General features: G+C 38.4%; 1 protein-coding gene across 4 annotated transcripts in view; it reads left to right on the top strand.

The window, feature by feature from the left end:
- UBE2E2 (ubiquitin conjugating enzyme E2 E2) overlaps positions 1-21,079 on the top strand; it is a 373,227-nt gene that overhangs the window by 336,062 nt on the left and 16,086 nt on the right. The window contains exon 4 of one of the 4 annotated variants that reach the window (XM_034993804.1): positions 4,253-4,345. The exons of 2 other annotated variants lie outside the window; for them this stretch is intronic. In XM_034993804.1, coding sequence (XP_034849695.1) covers positions 4,253-4,345 — 93 coding nt within the window. Of the gene's footprint in view, positions 1-3,468; positions 4,074-4,252; positions 4,346-21,079 lie in introns of those variants that run through there. One more of the 4 variants, XM_034993834.1, reaches the window with a different exon arrangement.

The following is a 21,079-nucleotide window of genomic DNA, read 5'->3' as shown; positions in this document are numbered from 1 at the left end:
GTGTCTGTTGGCCATTTGGATGTCTTCTTTGGAAAAATGTCTGTTCATGTCTTCTGTCCATTTCTTGATTGGATCATTTGTTCTTTGGGTGTTGAGTTTGATAAGTTCTTTATAGATTTTGTATACTAGCCCTTTATTTGATATGTCATTTGCCAAAGCTTCTCCCATTCTGTTGGTTGTCTTATGGTTTTGTTGACTATTTCCTTTGCTGTGCAAAAGCTTTTTATCTTGATGAGGTCCCAATAGTTCATTTTTGCCCCTGCTTCCCTTGCCTTTGGTGATGTTTCTAGGAAGAAGTTGCTGCGGCTGAGGTCGAAGAGGTTGCTGCCTGTGTTCTCTAGGATTTTGATGGACTCCTGTCTCACATTTAGGTCTTTCATCCATTTTGAGTCTATTTTTGTGTGTGGTGTAAGGAAATGGTCCAGTTTCATTCTTCTGCATGTGGCTGTCCGATTTTCCCAACACCATTTGTTGAAGAGACTGTCTTTTTTCCTGCTTTGTCGAAGATTAGTTGACCATAGAGTTGAGGGTCCATTTCTGGGCTTTCCGTTCTGTTCCATTGATCTATGTGTCTGTTTTTGTGCCAGTACCATACTGTCTTGATGATGACAGCTTTGTAATAAAGCTTGAAGTCCGGAATTGTGATGCCACCAGCTTTTTTCTTTTTCAACATTCCTCTGGCTATTCAGGGTCTTTTCTGGTTCCATACACATTTTAGGATTATTTGCTCCATTTCTTTGAAAAAAGTGGATGGTATTTTGATAGGGACTGCATTAAATGTGTAGATTGCTCTAGGTAGCATTGACATCTTCACAGTATTTGTTCTTCCAATCCACGAGCATGGAACGTTTTTCCATTTCTTTGTGTCTTCCTCAATTTCTTTCATGAGTATTTTATAGTTTTCTGAGTACAGATTCTTTGCCTCTTTGGTTAGATTTATTCCTAGGTATCTTATGGTTTTGGGTGCAATTGTAAATGGGATCGACTCCTTAATTTCTCTTTCTTCTGTCTTCTTGTTGGTGTATAGGAATGCCACTGATTTCTGTGCATTGATTTATATCCTGCCACTTTACTGAATTCCTGTATGAGTTCTAGCAGTTTTGGGGTGGAGTCTTTTGGGTTTTCCACATAAAGTATCATATCATCTGCAAAGAGTGAGAGTTTGACTTCTTCTTTGCTGATTCAGATGCCTTTTATTTCTTTTTGTTGTCTGATTGCTGTGGCTAGGACTTCTAGTACTATGTTGAATAGCAGTGGTGATAGTGGACTTCCCTTCCGTGTTCCTGACCTTAGGGGGGAAGCTCTCAGTTTTTCCCCATTGAGAATGATACTCGCTGTGGGTTTTTCATAGATGGCTTTTATGATATTGAGGTATATGTACCCTCTATCCCTACACTCTGAAGAGTTTTAATCAAGAAAGGATGCTGTACTTTGTCAAATGCTTTCTCTGCATTTATTGAGAGGATCATATGGTTCTTGTTCTTTCTTTTATTAATGTATTGTATCACATTGATTGATATGTGGATGTTGAATCAACCTTGCAGCCCAGGAATAAATCCCACTTGGTCGTGGTGAATAATCCTTGTAATGTACTATTGGATCCTATTGGTTAGTATTTTGGTGAGAATTTTTGCATCCATGTTCATCAGGGATATTGGTCTGTAATTCTCCTTTTTGATGGAGTCTTTGATTTGGGGATCAAGGTAATGCTGGCCTTATAAAATGAGTTTGGAAGTTTTCCTTCCATTTCTATTTTTTGGAACAGTTTCAGAAGAGTAGGTATTAATTCTTCTTGAAATGTTTGGTAGAATTCCCCTGGGAAGCCATCTGGCCCTGGGCTCTTGTTTGTTGGGAGATTTTTGATGACTGCTTCAGTTTCCTTAGTGGTTATAGGTCTGTTCAGGTTTTCTATTTCTTCCTGGTTCAGTTTTTATAGTTTATACATCTCTAGGAATGCATCCATTTCATCCAGATTGTCTAATTTGCTGGCATATAGTTGCTCATAATATGTTCTTATAATTGTTCGTATTTCTTTGGTGTTGGTTGTGATTTCTCCTCTTTCATTCATGATTTTATTTATTTGGGTCATTTTTCTTTTTGATAAGTCTGGCCAGGGGTTTATCAATCTTATTAATTCTTTCAAAGAACCAGCTCCTAGTTCCGTTGCTCTGTTCTACTGTTCTTTTGGTTTCTATTTCATTGATTTCTGCTCTGATCTTTATTATTTCTCTTCTCTTCTCCTGCTGGGTTTAGGTTTTATTTGCTGTTCTTTCTCCAGCTCCTTTAGGTGTAGGGTTAGGTTGTGTATTTGAGACCTTTCTTGTTTCTTGAGAAAGGCTTGTATTGCTATATACTTTACTCTTAGGACCGCCTTTGCTGTATCACAAAGATTTTGAACAGTTGTGTTTTCATTTTCATTTGCTTCCGTGTATTTTTTAAATTCTTTAATTTCCTGGTTGACCCATTCATTCTTTAGTAGGATGCTCTTTAGCTTCCATGTATTTGAGTTCTTTCCGACTTTCCTCTTGTGACTGAGCTCTAGTTTCAAAGCACTGTGGTCCGAAAATATGCAGGGGATGATCCCAATCTTTTGGTACCAGTTGAGACCTGATTTGTGACGTAGGATGTGATCTATTCTGGAGAATGTTCCATGGGCACTGGAGAAGAATGTGTATTCTGTTGCTTTGGGATGGAATGTTCTGAATATATCTGTAAAGTCCATTTGGTTCAGTGTGTCATTTGAAGTCTTTATTTCCTTGTTGATCTTTTGCTTAGATGATCTGTCCATTTCATTGAGGGAGGTGTTAAAGTCCCCTACTATTACTGTATTGTTGTCGATGTGTTTATTTGCTTTTGTTATTAATTAGCTTATATAATTGACCGCTCGCATGTTAGGGGCATAGATATTTACAATTGTTAGATCTTCTTGTTGGATAGACCCTTTAAGTAGAATATAGTATCCTTCCTCATCTCTTATTATAGTCTTTGGTTTAAAATCTAATTTGTCTGATATAAGGATTGCCACCCCAGCTTTCTTTTGATGTCCATTAGCATGCTAAATGGTTTTCCACCCGCTCACTTTCAATCTGGAGGTGTCTTTACATCTAAAATGAGTCTCTTGCAGACAACATATCGATGGGTCTTGCTTTTTACCCAATCCTGATACCCTGTGTCTTTTGATTGGGACATTTAGCCCATTTACATTCAGGGTAACTATTGAAAGATATGAATTTAGTGCCATTGTATTGCCTGCACAGAGGAATTGTTAATGAAACTGCTCTGTATTTTGTTAGTAGTTGTCTAATATCCTCGGGGACCAGGTGTGGAGACTGGAAGGAATAGTGATACTCTTAAGGTGAAGCATTAGATTTTTCCTTCTGACTGCAAATAGAAATAGCCAAAGCAGTGTGAACCACTGGACTTTTGCTTACATTCTCACACCAGCTTGTTCATTACTTCCTTCTCCAGACTGCCTCCTTCACAAATTCCAAGAGAAGAAGCAATTGAGAGAAAGAGAATGAACCACATCAGAGGTCATCTAAGAAGGAATGTAATTCCACATCATTTTTTGCAAGAGATAGAGACTAGACCTTCTTATATATAGCTGTTTCCCAGCCTTTGTGACCCTGCAATGCTTTCTTACTCATCTTTGGCCTGTCCACATTAGCCCAGGGACTCTTTTGTGCTTTACTTCCTGTAGTGTGTAATATAAAAACAATTGATCTACTGTATGTGTTTTCAGAGTACATTCGTACAAACTCCAGCTTCACCCAGGCTCTGATTTGACTCCTCCCTCAAGCCTGAAGTTTATCCTTATCCTCCGTAAGAGTCACTGAGCTGGAGCTAATGGCAAAGTGAAATGGACCAGCCCATATTTATTTCCTTAGAACAGAGCTTTGTGGTGTATCTATCCTTGGTTAGTCTTTCTCCTTTCTTCCTTTTCCTATTAGCCAGTCTCCTCTTTTTCTGTATTTTCAGCCTCTTTGTTTTTCTGCTGCTCCTTCTCTTTTTCTTTTCTTTTTTTAATCCTAATTGGTCACCTCCTGCTCTCCCTCTTCTTTTAACCTTTCTTTCACCCAGAAAAATGTTTTCAAAAAAAGAAAGAAAAGAAGGATATCCAAACTATTTTTTTATTTGTTTTTATTTTAAGAGAGCTTTATTTAGTATTCTATCTGTAACCATATGACTTAGCTTGTAGTGTCTGTTGGCCTAGTATAACCTTGGAATATTCCATTTCATTTCACGTGCCAAGCAATGGCTCCTGTCCATCTGGTGTGCCAGGGCAGGAATGGCCATCACCTCTCAGAAGCGTATGGTGTCAACTCTGAAAATGTGGCTGAACCGTGTGAGTAATGTTGGAGTTGTTGCCATTCTTAGCCAGTACATACCTTCTAATGCCATGGCTTCTTCCTCCAGTTAAACAGTTGCTTTTCTATTTATTTTTTTTAAACAGCTGCTTTTTTAAATCTAATTTGGAAACTATATTAAAGTCCTGTGCTCTGTAAGTAGCATTGCCAAAGCAGTATCACATGCATAGGACAGTAATTTCATTTTGATGTTCTGAACTTCTTTGTCCTGTGTATGGATGGCAAGGCTTTAAATGAAAACACTGGCAGAGCACCTGGGTGGTTCAATCGGTTAAGCGTCTGCCTTAGGCTCGGGTCATGATTGTGTGGTCCTGGGATCGAGTCCAACGGCAGGCTCCCTGCTCAGTGGGGAGTCTGCTTCTCCCTTTGCTCATGCTCACTCTCTCTCTTCTCTCTCTCAAATAAATAAAATATTTTTTAGAATAAATAAATAAAACCCTGGAGTTAGTCTATAGTGTAAGATGGTTTATGTTGTATAGCTCTAAACTGTTACCCCTCATTGCATTTATGCCTGACTTCTCTAAGTAGTAGTGACATACCTTTGCCTGTATATGTCTTTTCAGCAAATCTTATGATGCCCCTTGCTAGACTGACCAATATCAGATAGATCATGAGCACAATGAAGGTTGTACCTTGCCATGTTAAAAAAGATTAAGTCAAAGGAGCTAAATTATACTGAATTTTGAAGATGTCAAGAAACCTACAGTGTTGCCCAGCCCTCTCACTCACTAGATAAATTGGTGCCCTCATTTGTGAATTGAAAATAGTACTTCTGACCCTGACTATCTTGCAACATTATTGTAAAGATAAAGTGGTGTGTATAGACCTCTGTAAACATTTTGAAGTCTAGGAGTATCCTTGTATGGATGTATTGAACTGAAGGTCTGTATTAGCTCTGCAAGTGGCAGTGAACCTGGCCTCTGAGATGTCTTAAAAAAAAAAAAAAAAAAAGCCGTTTTGTTTCTTGTACAAAATCTTTAAATGGGCTATTCATAGTTTTGTGAGTTTGGAGTTTCTTTTTTTTTTTTTTTTTTAAGATTTTTTTCTTTTTATTTGATAGAGAAAGACACAGCAAGAGAGGGAACACAAGCAGGGAGTGGGAGAGGGAGAAGCAGACTTCTACCAAGCAGGGAGCCCGATGCGGGACTCGATCCCAGGACCCTGGGATCATGACCTGAGCCGAAGGCAGACGCTTAAGGACTGAGCCACCCAACTGCCCCTGGAGTTTCATATATGATGGAATTTATCTTCTAGAAGGAAAACTAATAGGAAAAATGAATTATAATTCAAACTTAGTGATTTCAATTTGCTTTAGGCTCCTATCTTTATAATCTAAAAAATTTTAATATTTAATGTTACCTTCTGTCATCTATAAAATGAAGCCTGCTTCTTTATTCACAGTCCACACCATGCACAAACTGTATGCAACCCCATCTGGCCAAAGAACTTCCCAAGAAACTTTGCCTTATTTCAGGTCAACCAAGCCTTTTTAAACCTTTACTCCCACTCTTGTTGTTCCTTTGCTTTTACCCTGTATAAAATACGTCTCAGACCCCAAAACAGCTTAAAATTTGTCAGGATATTATATCGGATGACAGACTCCTGAAGTTCAGAGACTGTGTGTGACTAAGGTAGAAGTGAAACCTAGCTATTTTTAGCCAGGTTTAAGTAAATTTAATTACTGAACCTAGATATACTTTATTATCTGGATTGTTTGTAATGTTTTTAAAATACAGCAGAGTGGACTTCGGCTTCTGGCCACAAAGAAATAACAGGAATTAGATTTATACTCTTACCTTAACCAACTAGAAAACCAGACACTGAACTGTTGTTCAGCCCAAGACCAAGATCCCTGAGAGAGGAGAAACAAATGTGAACCCCACTCACTGCCTAGGGGTAGTTTCCGGGCTGCAGTACAGGGAGGAAGAAACCAAAGAGAACACCCGGCAGTCTGACTGAGTTGAGGAGACAGAGATAGGGGTTTGGGAAAACCCAAGTGGCTTGTGTTTGTGGGGCAGAGACTCAGAGAAGAGAGACTGTACAGAGAGAATGCTTCAGAAACTGAAAAAGGAGCCCCTCGAGTCTTTGGCTAAGTTTAGATCTCTGCATATGTCAGAAGAAGCCACTTGGGGCCATGGAAAGAATCTGCACAAAGGAGTAGGCCGAATAATTCCTAGAGCTCACACAAGTCTGTGAGGGAAAGACCTCCCAATAAGCAGGAGGAATTTCTGTAATCCGCAGAAAATACTGTGTTAATAGGGATAAATTATCTCTGCACTAAAGGCTGCTCTGTACCTACCCTAACAAACTTTAAGAGCAAGCTTGAAAGGATCAAACGTTGCCTACATGCTAGATCAAAGTACACATTCTTTAAGGGAATACAACAAATTCCAACACCCAACAATGTAAAATTCAGTGTTGTACATCCAATAAAATATTACTGGGCATTTGAAAAGCAGGAAAAACAGAATCTGTACTGGGAGAAAAATTAATCCTTAGTACCAGACCCAGAAATGACAGAGATGATGGAATTAGTAGGCAAGAATGCTAAAACAGTTATTATAAATAAATTCCATATGCTTAAGAAGGTAGGGGGAAATACAAACATGGTGAGGAGAAAAACAAAATATGAAGAAGATGGAAATGAAACTTCTAGAGATTAAAAATATAGTATCATGTTAAAAGTTCATTGGATAGAATTAACAGCAGATTGCATACAGTAGAAGAAAGGTGAACATAGTGATAGAAACTATCAATAATGAAGCAAGAGAAATAAAAGCCTAAAAAATAAAATGAACAGAGCCTCAATGACCTGTGAGATTACATCAGGTTATATAACATACTTGTAACTAGAGTCCCAGAAAAGGAAGTTAGGAAAGAAAAAATATTTTAAAAAATAAAGGGAGGAACTTCCAGTTCCAGTAACAGGGACAACCATATTTACCCTCCCTCCTGAAACAACCACAAGAGACAAAATATATAAAACAATGGTTTTCAAGACACAGGGCTCAGGCAGGAAAGGTCAGTGATCCCTGATACATGGTAGGAAACAAAGTGGGCCCTAGACTACTGCCCTGTGAGAGTTTCCATCCATGGTTCTAGAAAGGGAGCCAGGGTGGACTCCAGCAGACTCTCTGAGTTGAGCAAACAGAACTGAGTCCAAGAAAATTGAGGCAGTGAGAGTTAAAAAGACAGAGTACAGAGAGGAGAAAGCTGCACGCACAGAGGGAACCCCAAATATCTGCAGAAGGTACCCCTCAAGTATTGTCGAGAGTATGGATCACATGCATACAAGGAAACCACCCAAGTTCAGGGAACTGATTTGTTTCCCTCTTTGCCACTTGGTGAGGGATGGATTCCCATCCTAGGGTTATGGGGTTTGGCCAAACACACAACACCCAACACTGGCCAGATGAGATTGACAAGAGTTTATTAATCACTTACATTCTTAGCCTTGTGGGGCAGGACATCACACATCTTGCAGGATCACATGGGGATTGCCCTCCAAAACAGAGGGAGCAACCAAGGGCTGTGGGAGGCAGGCTTTGTAGTCTCAAGAGTGCAGAGCACTCCCTGGTTCCTGCAGGAGGATGTGATTGGTTTGTTTGAATAATGCCATAGTCTGGCAGGAAATTGAATTCCACTATTCAGTGATAAGCAGGAACTATTCCCGGTGTCCATGATAAAGAGAGCTATTCAAGTAGGGGCCTTTATCCTGGAAACAGAATTAGGAAGAGAATGTGTGGTTATGCCATTTGAAGCCTTCCTGGTTTGCCTGACATGTTGAGGCAGCACATAATGCTGGGCCTTAATTTTAGGTCTTATACTATAAGAACCATCCTAAAGGATTAAAGGAAATAGTGCCTTTTTCCATCAGCCAGACTAGAAAAATTCATAATTCATGGGACATTTGGATATACAGGAAGAAGTTGCCTTAGATTATGGAAAATAATTAGCCCTAGACTAAGTATGCACTGCTTCAGCCTACCTACCTGGTCATAAAAGCAAAACTAGACAGGGCTAAAATGTCTCCAAGAACAAAGCTCAAGAATGTCTATAAGAATACAAAAATAAAGGGCACCTGGGTGGCTCAATTGGTTAAGCATCTGATTCTTGATTTCAGCTCAGGTCATGATCTCAGGGTCGTGAGATTGAGCCCAGTGTTGGGCTCCATGCTGGGCATGGAACCCATTTAAGATTCTCTGTCTCTCAGAAAAAAAAAAATTCAAAAATAAAAAACTTAATAACTAATTTTAAAGAATATACAAAAATATCTAGCACCCAACAGGGTAAAATCCACAATGTCTGGAATCCAAAGATGATCATCATGCAAAGAAGCAGGAAAAGATGACGCATGGTAAGGAGCATAACCACTTACTAGAAACTGACCCAGAACTGACACAGATGTTAGAATTAGATTAAATAATGGTTGATAATTTTCTGAATTTGATGAGAACTTTAAACACACATATCAAAGAAGTTTGATGAACCTCAAGCAGAAGAAACATGAAGAGAACCACACCCAGGCACATTATATCAAATTGCTGAAGAGTGATAAAGTGAAATTCTTAAAAGCAGCGCCCCCCCCCCAAAAAATGGTCATTTTATTAAAAAGAAGCAAAGATAATAATGACAGCAAATGTCTATTGAAAAACTGTTCAAACCAGAAGATGGTCAAACTACATCTTTAAAGTACTAAAGGAAAAACTGTCAACCTAGAATTCTATACCCACACATTCTAAAGTAAAATTTGGCATTGGAGACCTTTATAATAAGCAAGATAAAAACCCAAAAAAGCATAAAGAAAAAGATCAACAGATTTGACTATGTGAAAATTGTTTAATTCTATATGTCAAAAATACCGTAAGTTGTTCACAGATAGCAGTCTTGCAATATATATAATGAGCAGAGAGTTAATATGCCCAAAGAGGAAGAACTGTAAATCAACAAGGGAAAACCAGCAACTTGGTAAAAGATTGGGAAAATGATCTAAGCAAGCAATGCATAGAACCCAAAATATAACCAAGAAACATAGCAAAAGATCTTCAGACTCTAGTAAATACCAACTGAAATGAGATTTCTTTTTTTAATCACTGGGTTGACAAAAATCAAAAGATTAATAACATCCTATTTGGGGAGGGTGCTGGGAAAGGCAGGTTTATACACTTTTTAGGAACATAAATTGGTACTACCTTTTTAAAGATAATTTGGCGGCACCTGTCAAAATGTAAAATGCATGTAACCTCTGACCAGCAACCTCACTTCTGAGAATCCATCCTGTAAAAATACAAGTGCTCTAGGATATAGGCACAAGGAATACTCCACAACATTATTTATAATAGCAACAAACTGGGGAAGTTCTTCCTGTGCATCATTAGGGAATGGTCAAATAGATGCTCTGTAACCCTGAAAAAGAGAGAAGGTAAATCCACAATAGTATGCAGTTTGATCTATTAAAAAATAAAAGTGGTCATACAACATAAACACCCTCACACACGTATTTGACTATAAAACACATAGAAAATTTTTAGAAGTATACATACAAAACTGTTAAAAAGCAGTTACCCTCTGGGGAATTGGAATTTGAAGGTGTAAGGTAAGAGAGGATTTTCATGATTTACTTGATATTTTCATGATATTTGTTTTATTGTTTGAATTTTTAAGGGTTAGTAAATAATTTAAAATTTTTATATAATTAAAAATTGTTTTAAATAATATTAGTAAATTAAAATGAGAAAGCCTAAAGTTAGATTTTAGCTGATGAAAGGGCAAGCTTTTAAGTTAGCTTCTGAAGGATTTGTAATTTTTAATATGTTCAAATTTATCCAGGTCTTAAACTTCATGTAAAGTAAATGCTTGAGAATTGACTAGTATGTCTTTTGCTTAATAAGAACCAAAATACCATGTGTTAAACCAGGCAAAAACTTATGTTGTGGTAGAAAGGTGTAAATAACTATTCTATTCAAACTTGCAGTAAGTTGTTACCAGGACTGTACTTTGTGAATGTTCTCTGTACCTCTTTATAGTTTCAAAGCATCAGCTTTTTCCATTCACTCAAGTCGTTGATGATTCATTCCTAAAATTATGAAGTTTCCCCTGTGTCTTGAGGAATTACTTTTTTAATGAATAATTAGTGATGTGTGTATTTACTGCTTACTTGTGTTAATTTACAGAGCCTTAGAAACTTATTGGGAAATAAAAACACATTTCAGAATTAAAGAAGAATTAATTTCCACTTTTTTTAAGGGGTTTTAGTAAAGAAGTGTTGCTTCAGCTCCTCTTTGATGTCAGCAAAGTGATTCTTAGAGCTGTACCCTCTTGAGAACAAGGGAGCATAGGAACAGGCATCATCTTTCATCTACTAGGCATTAGGGAAAAATGTAGCCCTCTTATTTCTTCTATGGTCTTCCTAATAGAAATTAGAATGCTTTTTGAGAAATTTTAATTTTTACTTTTAAAATGTGTATTGTATGTTTATTTTAATATATCATTTCCGTGACATACATTGCCTTTGTAGTAATCAACCAAAAGATAGGATGGAAAAAAATTTTTAACACCAAGAAGGAAATTCTTAAATGGCTGTAACGTTTTCTTCTTTAAATGTTCTCTAGTCTAACATTCTTTAAATAGTTACAGAGGCAGTAGGTGTTATGCAATTTAAGTAGTCAAATAAGTGATAACATTATTATCCCCCATGCTGTCATCCCACCCCCAGACAACCTATTTACAGTGTAGATTTTCTATTTGTGGCCCAGGAGATAAAAATTAGGTCTGACTTCATGTCTTAATTATGAATCCACATGACCACAGTTGGGTTCTCACCAGCCACCATTTAATGATTTCACTGCCCGTGAAAACAAATATTTTTATGATGGGAAAAAACTTAGACCAAGATCTGAGTATATCTCGGTTAGTACCAAGGCATGGAGACTGCATGTGGGGCAGTGCCTGAACCGAAGCAGATCCTTAGGCATCACCCAGGTGGCCCTTGGTCGTTGTCAGGGTCATCACTGGACTCGAGGGGGAAGGAAAATGTCCTATAGGTTGTCCCTGGGGAAGCCATAAAATATTGCCTTTCAAGAATCACCATCCAGGGGCCCCTGGGTGGCTCAGTCAGTTAAGCATCTGCCTTCAGCTCAGGTCATGATTTCGGGATCCTGGGATTGAGCCCTGTGTCACTTCCCTGCTCAGCAGGGAGCCTGCTTCTCCCTCTCCGTCTGCCCCTCCCCCTGCTTGTGTGCACACACCTACCGAGTACCAGGCACTATATTCAGTGCTTCTCATTAGTTTTCTCATTTAATCCTCTCAGCCACCTTATGAGGTAGACACTAATGTTACCTACTTTTTATACATGAGAAAACAGGCTCAGAGAGTTCAAGTGATTTGTCCAGGTAAGGATGGTCAGAACGTACTTACGAGTAAGGAGTTTGATTCTGGATCCTAAGCTCTTAACAGCCTGGTTACATGGCCCCAGCCATGATCTCTGTGTGACACGTCTGAGATGTGGCTTCTGTGCATGGACACCACATTGATGCCTTAAGCTCAGTCACTTGGTTGTTCAACAAACATTTACCAAACTCTGGTTTAGGCTCAAGGCCAGGGAAAGAAAGAGGGAGTAGTTAAAATACTCAGGTTAAAGTCCCTCTGCTTTTTTTTTCTTTTTTTTTTTAATTAACATATAATATATTATTTGTTTCAGGGGTACAGGTCTGTGATTTATCAGTCTTACACAATTCACAGCGCTCACCATAGCACATACCCTCCCCAATGTCCATCACTCAGCCACCCCATCTCTCCCACCCCCCTCCACTCCAGCATCCCTCAGTTTGTTTCCTGAGATTAAGAGTCTCTTACGGTTTGTCTCCTCTCTGGTTTCGTCTTGTTTCATTTTTCCCCTCCCTTCCCCTATGATCCTCTGCCTTGTTTCTCAAATTCCACATATCAGTGAGATCATACGATAATTGTCTTTCTCTGATCGACTTATCTCACTTAGCATAATATCCTCTAGTTCTATCCATGTCCTTGCAAATGGCAAGATTTCATTTTTTGATGGCTGCATAATATTCCATTGTATATATACCACATATTCTTTATCCATTCATCTGTTGATGGACATCTAGGCTCTTTCCATAGTTTGGCTATTGTGAAAGTCCCTCTGCTTTTGAGAAGATTAAAATACAAGAGTGTGACAGTACTCAAATTATCACAAAACCAGAAGTTGTGGCCAGAACATGTATTCACCATGAGGGCCACGGTGACCAATGATGGAAGCCCTCTGCCTTGGGGATGCCTGCTCCACCAGGATATCCTGCAGTAGAAACCACTCCACCCACACAATCCTGAGGCTAGAGTACATGGTGCTCCTTATAGGGAGTCCAGAATGCTTTTATCAACATTTCTGCAGTGTCCAGCCGTTTGGCTGGGTAGGACACTCAACACCGTTAATTCAAGGGGTAGAAGCATGGATTGGGGCATGATATAACTTAACTCCACTCTTTCTTAGTCATCAGACTCCCTTACCAGTGTGGGTCCTTAATAGCCGAACACATTAGACCCAAGAGGTGAACCCAGCACATTCCACTGCCTTTCCATCTGCCCCAAACAAAGGTGACTTGTCTCCTTGAACCCCCCTATTCAGAGGACCCTAGCAATCTGTACAAAGAGTTCATGAAGAGAAAGAGGAGAACTCTGCATGGGCAAGATTCCAGAAGCTGGTTTAAGACAAATCACCCTCAAACATGGCATTGTTCTTAACTGATTTATTCATCACCAAAATCCATTGTAGCACACTCACATTCACATTTTATAATGTACACATCACTCAAAATCTCCTCTGGGAACACAGTTTAAATTGTGGGCTCAGGATCGCCTGGCTTAGGGTAAGGTAGAAGAAACTACCTTTGTAGTTCTGAAGGACTTCAGAACCTTTATACAGACAGGAGTGGTGTGGAAGTGCTCCCTGCATATATTCTGTGTAGCTTCCATTTTCTTCTGTGTTTAGTAGTACATCTGCCAGTATTGACGTCTGGTGATTATAAGGTTCTAATATCTTTTCCAAGGTACCTCTAGCTACAGGATATCTTGCTGTTGGCATTGTAACAGCACTCTGCAAGTCTGTCTTGAATGAATGTCCAGGGGTTAGCAATCTTTTCAAATTATTTTTCATCTACCCCAATGTTTTCACAGTATTCTATTTACATACTTGCCTTCACACAAATTATTCTCACAGATTTCTGAACGTAAAATAATTTTCCTATTCACTATAAAAGTAGTCATTTAAAATTGGCCCATTAATAAATAGCCATTGCAATTATTATTAATTACTATAATTTTAGAGAATCCTCACGCACTCAATTCAACACATTTATTTTTAGTGCCAAAACTTGGAAGGAACTATACTAGACACTACAGGAGATTCTGCGAGGGCTATGATCACTACTACTATGGGAAATATTCTTCTAGCTATTACAATGTAATGGAGGGTGGGTCGGGAATAAGGGAAGTACATAAATAGCATATTGTCTCATTGGAGCTTGGAGAGGGTGTGGTTAACAAGGATGGGGGCAGCTGGAGAGGATTATCCTGAAGGAGTATAGGACAAAAAAATGTGTGGATAAGAATGTGAGAAGGATGGCTGACCAGAGAGGACTTGTATGTCAGGAAAAGAGGATGGAGGTGTGAAACATTCCTACAATTGGCCCCCAGGCCCAGGAAAAGCAGCTTCTGAGGGTGTGCCATTCACTGAACTGTTAGTAAAACAAAATGCTAGAATAGGAATCAGTGCAAAAGAACTGTGTCCTTTTAAAATTCATATGTTAAAGCCCTAACCTCCAATGTGACTGTATTAGGAGATAGGGACAATAGGAGGTAATTAAGGTTAAACAAGGTCATAGGGGTGAAGCCTTTACTAATAGGATTAGTGTCCTTACATGAGGAGACAACCAGAAAGCCCTCTCTTCTCCCTGCCTTGTGAGCACACAGGGAGAAAGTGGCTGTCTACAAGGCAGGGAGAGAGTCCTCACTAGAAACCGAGTTGACCCATACCTTGATCTTGGACTTCCAAGCCTCCAGAATTCTTAGAAATAAGTTTTTGTTGTACAAGCCACCCAGTCTATGGTATTTTTTTATGACGGACTGAGCACACTAATACAGGGTGTATATAAAGTTTCAGTCAGAATGTTGGTAAAAATATTCTGCATTGTATACCAATTCCAAAGGACTGTGGGTGTTGACTAGACCTGGATTTCCTCAATTTATTTAAGACGCAGCACTACCCACTGGTCTTGAAGGAGGACCTGGTGTTTATTTTATCCCAAATTTTAGACATAAGGGCAAGAATTGATCTTCCTCCTCATCTTACTTACTTTTAGCAAGATGTCCTGCATTATAGAAGGCTCCTGGTAAATATCTGCTTGACTGAATTAAGATGTCGCTATTATTGAGGCACAAGGGAAAGAGGGCCTAAACAAGGAAGTCACCAAGGAGAGGTTTGGGGTTTGAGCATTTCTGCAGTCTCAAGAACTAAGTAGTTAGGAGGTAGCACAGAAAAGATGTACGTTCGTGCATGCATTCCTACCCTGCGGCTCAGTGTTTGCACAATCAGGAATCCTGGTTCTCTTCATTATGAATAGTCTAGATCACTGTTTCTTATTTTGTGATGACTTTTTTACAAATTGTAATTTTGAACTTTTAAAAATATAAGGTTTTGTGACATCTCTACTAGCTAACTTCATCTCTCCATCAGTTTTTACCACATGAATGAAGCGCAGACTGGAATGCTCTTGAGTTACCATTCAAGGCTTTGAACATGTAGCCATGGCCATAAATCATCCAGAAAAACACTGACCTCTAGGATGACTAAAATTCTAGAAGCCTGTTTTCCTCCACTTCCTGCTATTTTCAGCCAGTCATCTTAACTACTAACACATTTACATGTTACCATAGGAGCTATTCATTTTATAACAAAATGAATTTTCCAAAATATGTTAATAGTATTTACCATATAAAATTATTCATGTTTAAAAAGTCCTTTATTTTATGATTTATAATAAACATTTTCTTATTCTTAATCACCTTGATTATATCCACCTAAGGTCTTCATATCAAATTTGAAGGTGATTTGGGGGGGGGGGTGTTCTTTTGTATAAATCATAAAATTAATCTAAGTTTAATAAGGTAGCAAAATCAGTAAGTTACTTGACAGGCTTCCATTATTAACATAGCCCCAAATGCTCTGCATTTTCTTTTTTATGGAATGATAGAAACCTTTGGTCACATGTTAGTAAAATAAAATGCTAGAATAGGAATCAGTGCAATTATAAAGTTTATAACCTTTTGAGACAAAAAGAGGATAACTACAAAGAAGCATGACTTGTGGGCATGGAGTGAAGCAGTTTCCCATCACAGTGTCTTAAGTTTTTTTAATGTCTTGTCACAGTACTTCAGTATGCTTGTAGCCATAACTATGGTGCTTTTGTTTTGGTCAATGATTTTTAACCTCCCATTCACGTGAATAAACTGACACAGCTCTTAAAATGGATTGTACATAACCATCCAAAATTGGACATCTGTTTCCGGAGGAAATGGTTTGGTTTTCTATATGCCTCTGTCCCATTCTTATTTTTTTTCCAATCACCAATAATAGTTCTTTGGATTTTTGAGACATGAGAAGGCTTTCTCAAAAGCAGTACCTGACAAAACCTCAGAAATAAACATGAAAAGAAAGCAGATTAGAATTGTTGATATTGTATCAGTGTTAAAAACCACCTGATCCTCGATTTAAGATGAAATTAGTGTTAGACAAAATTCAGCTGAATAAATTTAAAGTTCAAATTGGCTTTATTCAATGATTCATGGATTGAGCAGCATCCCATCTAGCAAATAGAAAGGAGCTTCAAGGAGCTGAACAAAAGAGAAGGCTCTCATAGGCAGAAGGGGTCAGGGATAAGGAAAAAGCAGACTACCCCATCTTTCTTTGGGGAAGAAATCCTGTTCGGTGGATTATACCTCACTAGAACTGACCAGGAAATTCCAGACTGACCAGTTAGGATTCCATTCCTGGGAAGGACTGAAATGGCAGGTTAGGTATTCAGTCTTGGTTTGCTGACTTGGGCTTAGCACAAGAGACTCCATTTTGGGCCTGTTTTGTCTTTTTTAACAGCAGTATTATGTACATTCATTAAGTTTATATGAAGTTAAAGATTCATCCTTAAAATCTATAATACAAACTTAGGGTTTAGAATTTTATCCCTTATGCCACTCAAGTGGCTAAACTGTATATATCTTAGGAATCCAGCATTTCTTCCTCAATGCCATCAAAATTTATACACACACACATTTTTTTTTAAGATTTTATTTTTAAGTAATCTCTCACCCAACTTGGGGCTCAAACTCATGACCCTGAGATCAAGAGTCACAAACTGAGCTAGCCAGCCAGGTGCCCCCAAAATTTATATTTTAAATTAACTCATTAAAGTTCTACACAGGGGGTGCCCAGGTGGCTCAGTCAGTTAAGCATCTGCCTTCGGCTCAGGTCATGATCCCAGGGTCCTCAAAATTGATATTTTAAATTAACTCATTAAAGTCCTACACGGGGTGCCTGGGTGGCGCAGTCGGTTAAGCGTCTGCCTTTGGCTCAGGTCATGATCCCGGGGTCCTGGGATCAAGCCCCATGTCGGGCTCTCTGCTTGGGGGGAACCTGCTTCTCCCTCTCCCTACCACTCCCCCTGCTTGTGCTCTCTCTCTCTCACTGTCAAATGAATAAATAAAATCTTTTTTAAAAAATTAAATAAAATCCTACACAGTTTTAAAACAAATACTAACATTTTGTGATTCTGGAATATTGCACACAGAATCAGTATGTTCTGTAACATTATTCATTATCAGTAATGTATTTCATACAATTGATGAGATTCAACTTCCTAGTCATTTACTCAATTTTCCAAAAATAAGGATCCTAGCAGACCTCATCCATAACTTTTTTCAAAGGTAAATTCTCAGTTCTTTATTAGCAAGTTAGTCTGTCATTGTATTTCTCTACCCTCTTGTCCACAAACGAGGCTTAAGTTGCCTTCCTTGGAGTTTATAAGGATGTGACAAATTCCATTAGAAAGTCAATCTAGTTTTTTATGTCTCTTGACATCAATACACTAGGTCAGCCTATGTCTGAGAGGAGCATGTCAAAATGGCTGTCTTACTGCATTTCTCATTGTTATACTCTGGGTTGATATCCCTTGAAGGTTATATTATAGATCATTTTATCAAAGGCACGCCAACAATAGTAGCTGTGCAAGCGTTGGTTCCGCCTAATGAGATATGTCCTCCAAAGCCACTAACGGCTTGATGCCCCAACAAAACCTGGTTGCCTAAATACTTCACCATGACTTCGGGCTAGTATCAGACTTACCATGTCCGATCTGCACATTTCATTCTCAGACCTCAGAAGTACACTGCCTAGTATCTTATATTCTGTAAGTATAGGGTGAAAGCCCAAATAAATTCAAGTATACAAAAACCGTACTTTATTATTGCTTCTCCTCTGTCCCTGATTTGTATGCACTGCAGCAAACACATACACAGACTTATCTATAAGTATACATATATATGTTTTCAGTTTGATGCTTGAATCTCAGACTCACTTAAAAATAGTATGGGTGCGCCTGGGTGGCTCAGTCAGTTGAACATCCAACTCTTGGTTTTGGCTCAGGTCATGATCTCAGGGTTGTGGGATCGAGACCCATGTCAGGCTCTGCGCCTGGCACAGAGTCTGCTTGAGTTTCTCTCCCTCTGCCGCTCCCTCTCCTTGTGCGTGTGTGCTCGCTCACTCTCTCTCTAAGATAAATAAATCTTAAAAAAATAAAAATAATAAATAATAAAAGTAATATGATGTTTGGACCATCCCAAAATCAGTCTCCTGGAAAAGGAGGTTCAAGGTACCATCTCATCAGCAGATTTTCTCAAAAGTGGACTCACCTTGTGGCTATTCAGAGAATTTCATCCTTACTCTAACTTGTGGTATATTGTAGGTGAATGGGAGGGATGATGTGTACCAACTTTTTTAATATGACATAGTTTCTTAGGATCCATTAGTTGGATAATGCCATGCCTGTTCAGGATGAGCATATTGGTTTGCTTGTTTCCACATTTCTGTTCACTAAAATCTGCTCATCTGAATGTTATTTATTGACTAGTTCAAAGTCTAAAACCAAATTTTTACAACACCTTCATTCCCATGATAAATTAAGTACCATTTCCTAAGAAATTCTAATGAGATCAGTCAAATCATCAGAAAATTGAAGTCTCAACACAAGTGTAATGTAATGATTTGGTGTAGGTATGGGCTAAACATATTGCAACTCATGGACTTCAGTTTTGATGGATTAAAAATAACCAGCTAATGAAATTAAGCACTAAAGTTCCGTGTTGTCCCTGGGGAAACAATGACTCATTTTTGTTTTGGTTTATAACTTGATTATAAATCTGAAGGTTGGCTTGTTAGTACAGCCAAGCATCTTTTAAGGAATCCAACTGCGTTTCATTAAGCATTTAACATCACTCCCAGGGACAGGCAGTTCTAAGGAGCCATTGAGCATGGAAGACATTAAACATTCATTTTTCTGCCCTGCAATCAGCCTTAACCATGACCTGTCACCCCCACACTAGATTACCTGAGGGTCTTTCTGTGTCAGATATTATATACTAGAGACTTGAACTTAGTACAAATGAGAATTAGACTTAAATTACTAAGCTAATTTTCATTTCCGATTTTAAACAAAACTTAATACCTGCCTCCAGATATAAGATATAGTCATGTTTAATACCAGCAGCCTGGTCTGTCCTGCCATGAGCAGTTTATACATCCTTCCTTCCTTCCTTTTTTTTTTTTTCCTTTTTTTTTTTTTTTTTTTGTTACATTGCTGAATAAAAGACACAAACATCTGCTTGTCCCTCCGATAACAATTTTAAAGTTTGGTTAAAATACTTCACATGAGTTGACACCACAGTGGTTTGGTTGCATGTACAGTAGAAATAATCTCTGATCAAGTAAAACGCTGATGCTTAATTCTTTTATCATCTATATAGGAATAGTTCTCTATTTTGATTTATTACTAATTCTTATGATTATCCTGGACTGAGTTGTTTAAATATGGAAAGCCCTATAGGTCCTGGCTGGACCTAATTTGCAAGTGAAAATATAGTCATTGTTCACACAAATAGTGGGTATATTGTCCTTTAGAGGCCAAAAGGCTATTCAGTATCCCTCTGTATCAATTTATTAATATGAAGCTGGAGGGCGCCTGGGTGGCTCAGTTGGTTAAGCGACTGCCTTCGGCTCAGGTCATGATCCTGGAGTCCCTGGATCGAGTCCCACATCGGGCTCCCTGCTCGGCAGGGAGTCTGCTTCTCCCTCTGACCCTCCCGACCCTCCCCCCCTCATGTGCTCTCTCTCTGTCTCTCCCTCTCAAATAAATAGATAAAATCTTTAAAAAAAAAAAAAAATGAAGCTGGAAGTCTCTCCTAGTGTGCTGAGCAGGTCATATTATTTTCTGTAATGATTTTCTTTTTGAAGCTTTTAACTTAGTGTTTTATCTGAATAAAAAAATTTTTGAAGAATTCAGTAAATTTCAAATTGATAATTTAGGGATGTAAACAAGAATCCTCACTAAAAGTACTCTGTAAGTGAAATGTGGCAAGGAGATAAAATTAAAAGGAACATCCACACTATTAATTTTTTTCATCATAAATAGTCCTTTAGGTATATATTTTCCAGAGGGTTGTATTTGTGGGGGTTTTGGCTTTTGAGTGGTTTTTTTGTTTTGGTTTGGTTTGGGTTTTTTGGTTTTGTTTTCTTGGTTTGATTTGGGGGTATTTTTTTGTGTGTTATGTTTTGTCTTGTTTTTTTTAGACCTAAGTAAGACAGTATAGCATGTTGTCAGTACCAAAAATTTGTTCTCATGACCTCTGACAAAGTGGAGCAAAACTATCAGGTCTAGAGGGCTGATTTAACCTTGCAAAAAAGACATGTATATTTTTAAAGTCATCATCCCTAAGAATAATCACTATGTGTGTGTCTGAAGAATGGCTGTTTAAACTGGGAAAACCTTATAGATACAAATGGTACCTAATTTGCAAGTGAAAATATAATTGTTTATGCAGATGTGAGTTCATTCTCATTTAGGGGCAGTAGGTCTATTCATTGCCTTCCCACCACCACCACCACCAAAAAATAGAGCTCTAGACATATAATCACTATGCAAATCTAGTCAGCATGTTTATACTGGAAACAAATGTAGCCAATTACAGAAAAATAGGTGGAGTTGTTTTAAGCATTCATTAAATCTCTCAGGGCAAGGGGGTAAATTAAACTTTATAAGGCTGCTGTAAAAATAACTATTTTAGAATTTAAATATGGTTGTATAATTTAGTGGTGGTTACCAGATTCAATTTTAACACCAAAATTTAGTTTCAAAAAAATACTCCCAATGAAGCCTTGCATATGGGGACCTGTGGCTGTGCCCACCACACAGCAGTTAAAACTTAGGGCCTCAGCATGTCCCATTTCATGCTGACTCAGGAGTGGCTTTTGAATTTCCAACAAGAATCCCATGTTTTGACCAGTCTTGAATAAATATAGTGGTGGGGTGGGTTAAAACCCCTGTAGGTGAACTCCTGTCAGCATCATCCACAGAGTAAAAAGCATGGTCCCTCCCACC

Source organism: Mirounga leonina, unplaced genomic scaffold (assembly GCF_011800145.1).
Source record: "Mirounga leonina isolate KUSES-001 unplaced genomic scaffold, KU_Mleo_1.0 Mir_115, whole genome shotgun sequence".
In the NCBI taxonomy this organism is placed as follows: Eukaryota; Metazoa; Chordata; class Mammalia; order Carnivora; family Phocidae; genus Mirounga; species Mirounga leonina.
The sequence above is the reverse complement of the archived record's forward strand: the minus strand, read 5'-3'. Positions and strand labels throughout refer to the sequence as shown.